The sequence below is a fragment of the Austrofundulus limnaeus genome, unplaced genomic scaffold (genome assembly GCF_001266775.1).
Source record: "Austrofundulus limnaeus strain Quisiro unplaced genomic scaffold, Austrofundulus_limnaeus-1.0 Scaffold6, whole genome shotgun sequence".
NCBI classification, from domain to species: Eukaryota; Metazoa; Chordata; class Actinopteri; order Cyprinodontiformes; family Rivulidae; genus Austrofundulus; species Austrofundulus limnaeus.
In genome coordinates, this window is record NW_013952408.1 from 1,441,419 (window position 1) to 1,447,979 (window position 6,561).

General features: G+C 38.4%; 1 protein-coding gene across 1 annotated transcript; it reads left to right on the forward strand.

The window, feature by feature from the left end:
* Positions 1 to 1,349: 1,349 nt before the first annotated feature.
* h2bk1 (H2B.K variant histone 1) lies at positions 1,350 to 2,039 on the forward strand. The gene is made up of 2 exons (XM_014029900.1): positions 1,350 to 1,503; positions 1,584 to 2,039. The coding sequence occupies exons 1-2, from the start codon at positions 1,390 to 1,392 to the stop codon at positions 1,818 to 1,820; spliced, it is 351 nt and encodes a 116-aa protein (XP_013885354.1). The 5' UTR covers positions 1,350 to 1,389; the 3' UTR covers positions 1,821 to 2,039.
* Positions 2,040 to 6,561: the final 4,522 nt, after the last annotated feature.

Sequence of the window (6,561 nt, forward strand, 5' to 3'; positions counted from 1 at the left end):
GAAAGAAAGAAAGAAAGAAAGAAAGAAAGAAAGAAAGAAAGAAAGAAAGAAAGAAAGAAAGAAAGAAAGAAAGAAAGAAAGATGTACAGTATATATGAATAGTTGTAATAAACAACATTTTGCTGTTTGTGTGACAATCAGCTGATGTAAAGCAGCAGACACATTCACATTTTCTTTTCACGTATAAAGCACCTCTACAGAAAATGTCTGCTRGAAACCTGAGTGAAAAAGTGGCCGTGTAGTCAACAGCTGTTGTTAAGTGCGTGCCAGCTGCTGCAAATGGCCTTGCATAAATCCTTTCTTTAAAAGCAGGTCTTTTCGCAGCCTTTTTTGCTGCCCTATACGAGCACGTGGAGGACAAAAATAACAAGTGCAAAACGTTGGGCACACAACTGGAAATGTACAATGTAAAGAATTTATAGCAGCAATGGTCATTAATTAGCTCAATTAAAGTTTTTTTTATTTGTTTACTTGTGAATGAATTCTTGTTAGATGTCACATAGTGTATTGCTAATAATAAAGGACATGTGAGGGTATGATTTAATGTTCAATAATGTTGTTGCTCTGATCCCATCAATCAAGCAGCTCAATAACAAATCTGACAGCACACAAACAGCATTTGATTTATTTATGGTGACCTCAGCTCAGGTCACTTCAGCCTTCTTGACCAAATGTTCCATTAGCAAAGTAAGATTACTTGGCTATTCGCCAAGTTGAAAATTATTTGTAGTGGATTCAATTGTGGTTCCGAAAATCCACCTTAACGAGCGTTGACTGACAGAGTGTTACCTGTTGCACATTTGCACATTACACTTTAAAAACAGACTGTTGAGTTCCCTTCTTGTTGTCATTATTATATTATTCCTTTCTGATGTTGTTATCCTTAGTTTAGTCTCTTTTTTTATTTAATCAACATTTTCTGTGTCCTTTCAGTGATGATTCAGGTTTTTTTTTGATATGGTTATCTCTCGGCATTCAAAAATGGATGGCAAAGTAAGAATTTCACTGCTCAGGGAAACGTTTTTCATCTGTGCATATGACAATAAAACACTGAATCTTTGAAGCTTTGTTTAGCCTTTAAAAGTAATGCAAGCCTGCCACCCAGTGGACACCATTTGAAAGTGCAACAGGTAAACCGTGCTATGAAAAATAAAATAATAAATTCATATCCAAATAAACACAATTATCCTTACAAAATGATTTTTTTATTTTGATTTTACATTAGTATTACACTCGCATTATTATTTTTTGTTTGTTTGTTTAATGCTTTGAAATACACCAGGTGAGTTCAATTAGTCACTAATTAAGGGAAGATTTAAGCAGCAAACCGCGACTCACAACCGCAGAATTACTTCTACACGGTTTAAAACAACGTTTCAAGGTTACAACATGAGTAACGACGTATCCAAAAAGAAAGGGAAGAGTTCTGGCGACAAAAAGGCGAAAAGAAAAGTCAAACGCAGAGAGACTTACGCCATGTACATCTATAAAGTTTTGAAACAGGTAAGAAGTGAGGCGTCGCGCGCTGAGCATTGGTTTGCTCGTACGCTTTAATTTCATATTCTGTTCCTACCTGTTTGCAGGTCCATCCGGACACGGGGATTTCGAGCCGAGCCATGAGCATCATGAACTCCTTCGTGAACGACCTGTTCGAGAGAATCGCCACGGAGGCGTCCCGCCTGGCACAGTACAACAAGCGCTCCACCATCACCAGCAGGGAGGTGCAGACCGCCGTCAGGCTGCTGCTGCCCGGGGAGCTGGCYAAGCACGCGGTGTCCGAGGGCACAAAGGCTGTCACAAAGTACACCAGCTCCAAGTAAAGACCCCCCCACTAAGGTCTATGGTTCTGCATGGTCTGGACACCGGAATAAATGCACAAACAGATTTATTTTCCCCTCATGTTTTTAGCCACTTAACTTTTTTTTTTAATTGTACTTGGTCATTTTGACCGCTAGAGGGAGACATTGTACGGGGTTTTGAACGTCTCTGTATTCGATGTGCATACATGCCCGTGTAGCAAATAAAAATAAAAAACCGTTTCCGCTGCCTTTTTTTTCCCATTTGGAGCTGTGCTAAAGGGTTGTTACCATAACTATACATATTCAGTGTGATTTAATTTGCACAATGACAATCTGACTTGTTTTTTTAATTAAAGGAATTTCATAAAATTCAAATCCTCCTGCTGTCAAATGGTTTGTATATTCTCTTAAAATGCATGCAGATTAGTTAAACCCCCAAATCCTGATTTCTATCTGCAATTATTTCAATTTGTGAGTTAATTGACACCAATCCACAAACTCGTTTYTTTCTGATTAGATAAAACTTTACCATCCAGCATTAACTGCTCAATCCTGCTCCATGTTCTGAAATTATCCACTTTTGTTGAAGGWAGCACCTGTTTGAAGCTCTGAGAGCAGAGCAGCTTGAACAGGTGAAGAATTGTGCAGGTGCCTATTAAAACACCGATGCAGTGATTAGCAGCTGAAGTATTTTTTTCCCTGAAATGTTTTCAGTGTGGTTTTTGAACTGTTTTTTTACACAAGTTAAATTATCAATTTTAGTTTACAGACTTGTTTAACTTAAATTTAAAATGCTCATGTAGAGTTCTAAATGCAGCAGATGGTGGAAAATCTATAATTATGAATAAGAAACTCTAAACTGAGTCTAAAAATCTAGTATGCTGTAGACATTTGTTGCACCAGGGGGATAGTCATCTAATTTTAATCAGAATGTTTTATTTTAAATCCCTGATACTATCATATATAATGTGACCCATCACATCGAAATGAGGATCAAGTCCAAAAGTGGATTGTGGATATATATATATATAGGTTTTTGATTTAAACAAGTGCAAAAATTGCATTTCATCAAAATATAATGAATTGATGCCTTATCAATGTATCAGTTGAATGAACTGTCTAAAATTTAATCCTAAAAAAGTTTTGAAGCATTTTTTGAGCAGTAGCAACAAAACAAAAATAACAGACTTTCAGGAAAAACGCCTTCCTATTTTTAATTTTTCCCTATGAACTATATTTTTGTTGCTTTCCAACTGGGAAATCTTAATATACAAATACTATTTGAGGTTTCCTCTTCATATTAACATTAAAAAATACTCAATAAATTTACATAAAATTAGGATTCAAACCAAACAAAGTATTATTGTAACCAACAAGACAAATTAGGTCATATCTCTGGATAAGCTTATGATATCAGAATAATCCAAGTATCAAAATGTAGCTTTTAAAGCCAGGGGGGAAATGTATATATATACACCAAAGACCAGATTTGTGAAAGTGAGTTCTTTATATTTTGAAAAAAATCAGTTTTAGTCGTTATGCTTTCAAACAAGACACAATGTTCGCTATTTTTTTAAAAAATTCAATGTCCTACCCTTTTTTTAAATTGATCTCTTTCACCTCTGATGAAGTTCATATAGGCACTGACAAAGGCCATTATTCAGTTAACCCCAAAAATGACATATTTATAAACTGACAGAGGGAATAATGCAACACTGAAACCTTGTTATGCATTTTAATCAGGACTTTAAAAGACGACAATGAATAGTACTTGATTGCGAGATAATGACACGAGCGTTTGCATGCAGTTCAATCTGCATAAAACGGAGGAACTGATAAAGGTCTCTCTAATTAGGATGCTGTTTACATCAGGCTTTACATATACGKATTAGACGACACTTATCAACATCCCACAAAGCCAGACTCGCTGCGATAACGCACATGGGTGTGACTCCCGACACTGACTGTTATTGTTGAGAAACCCATTTCAGATGTTTCTCAGTATTATTTGTAATGACATGAAATCTGATGCTATCATGAGGGTGATTCAGTCTTTGATGGCAGTGACTTTGCTCATGATTATCATGGCCATTTAGGTCTGTGTCTTGTACCCGTCCCCCCCCGTATCCCCTCTCCTGCCCCGGCCTACTGGCAGCCATTGCTGTGTGCTTTAGGCAGACTGCTATGAACACATTATGGATGGGTGCATTAGTGAGTGATGCAGAGCTTGGGCTGCCACTGTCTTGTTTTCGTGTGAGAGTGCATCATTAGAAAATGTTCCACTTGGCAGGGAAGCGCGTATTAACTGCAGCCGCAATGAAATGAGGTTGTGATAGATGGTTAAAGTTATAAAGGACTATTAAGTTGAAATATGAACCTTTCAATTGTCATGATGAAACAGGGGGTTATTTGCGTGGTGATCAGTGCATTGAGAGGCAATTGGAATCTGCAAAGACCGATACAATACATTACAGGGGGGGTCAGAGCTGAAGGAAAACAGAAAAAAAGAAATCATGGTCTTTGCTGAATAGTTTGGAGTTACTGCTCAGCTCCGRCCTCCATAAATTCATTTGCGTTCTTCTTGAGCACATAGTGCTGAGATCTGAGGAAGATCTGCAAGTCCTGCTGCGAAACTTCAAGCTGTCTGTCAAAAAGTAACAAGTGGATGCAACCCATGTAGCAGCTTCTCATAATGTCAGCAGCCAATTAAGCATCCTCATTATCTCCCACCGTGTTTCCATGGTGACCTGTAGTTGTTCCGCCACCTCGAATGCGARCCTCAGACCCTGTTTTCTCTGTAGCTCCCCTCCACGTGAGCTGCAACATGGAAATTGCGCATTAATTGCTCTCTTTCCAGCTCAGAGTTGATATCATGATCTCRCTCCTGATTGGAAAAGCATTTATGAATCATAAAAATAATTTTTAAAAAATGATGAGAGGCACCTGATGGTTAATTGAGTGCTCCGCTGCTGTTCAGATGCTCTCTCCAAACTTCTGACTCCATCTTAAACTAAGAGCAGACCCAATTGCGGAGCCATTAGCATTTAATATTACTGTAATTACTGTGTACATTTCATTATGTTCTCGGTATATTAAATGGCTGCTCAGTGTGGTGAGAGAGCTGTGGTGTAATCTCTTCCTGTATTAATGTGTGCCACAGTACTCAAAATAGCATTAAGGGCCTCATAATCAGAGGGAACTAATTGCCTATGATTGTATAAATGAAGTGCCTCAATCTCTGCTGATGTCCAGCCTCTCTTCGCCCCGGGGATGGGAAGGCTGACCACAATGCAGAAAAATAAAAAAATAAAAAACTCAGGGAGGTTGGGTAATGTGAGGAAACCAAAGCTCTAATATGTCCACAGGGGGCTGTGAGGGCAGGGGGTGTTGCTGCTGCAGATGCTTTCTTCTTGTCATCAGAGTTGCCTGCGCTTCATAGAGGAAGAAACACACACAAGAAAAATAAGAAGAAGAAAGGGAGGGGGAAGAAAAAAGAAAAAGAAACATGAATGCCCACCATTTGAGAAATGAATTTATCGAAGTGGCTGTCTTTTTTCCCCATTAGTAAGTGTTTAGTTCAGCGTTTTAAATAATTGCGTTACCAGGAATGATATTTAAAATACATTTGGGAGTCAATGAGGCAGGAAAGTGCCTACATGTTTTGCTGATGACACCCGGGCCATTTGGAAGACATCAAAGTAGAGAGGAGGTAGCCCAGATGCATATTATAAACTCATTATGTATATCATTTAAAAAGGATGTACTCCAGCCGCAAAGAAAAAAAAATATTCCTAGTCTCATTGGTAATGTGTGTTTTCAAAGTTGAAACTCTTACTCGCTTTCTGTTTAATGTGGCATCTATTACCAAACTGTAACATAAAATAAATGACCCTGATTTCCATACCGGAGCAGTCGTTAAGGTATAGATGACATACAGCCACGCTTTTGTGTTTTTTAATGCAAAATAAGGAGGAGAAACCTACATATTCTCCACCTGTGGCACAAATCTTGTTTTTTGCAGATCTTCAGAGATTCCACTCACACRGGGGGATAAATACACCTGTGTATGTTTCAATGTATCGTGAATCAAATATTGCAGATAGCCATATCAAAACAAGTTGATTAGCCTGCTATAGAACTCCTTTGCGAGACGATCGTGCAGCTGCTGGGTAGGATTTTCTGCCACTGGAAAATGGCCATTCATCAGTCAAAAGAGATGTTTATCAGATGCCTAGTGAGTAGGCTTAAAAGGMTTAATTATGCGCCATCCCTCTGTCATCAGAACGCTACACGTGGGGCAGAGTGACACAGCGGTTGCCAGTCATTCAGCCTAATGTTCTAATGCAGGGAGCCTGGTGGATACATAAAAACCCATTAGAGCTCACAGGGAAAAAAATACAGAGCAGAGAAAAACATTTGTGAGCTCCTCAAATGGGCCAACAAAGAGGGCATTTCTATTTGTTCTTCTTCTAACACAAGGCCTGGGAACTGGTGGCCCATGGGCCACATTCGGTCCAGCGGTGTCTTCCGTTTGGCTCACCAATAAGGCTCCACCCACCTCATCCAAAAAAGTGTTTGTTTTTTGTAATTTTTTTACAAAAAAAAAACATCTAACAGCTGCTTTGACTGCTTTCTAAAGTAGTTTTTTAAAGTGGCTATTTTGAGTGGTTAGTTTTGTTTGTTTGTTTGTTTGTTTGTTTGTTTGTTTGTTTGTTTGTTTGTTTGTTTGTTTGTTTGTTTGTTTGTTTGTTTGTTTGTTTGT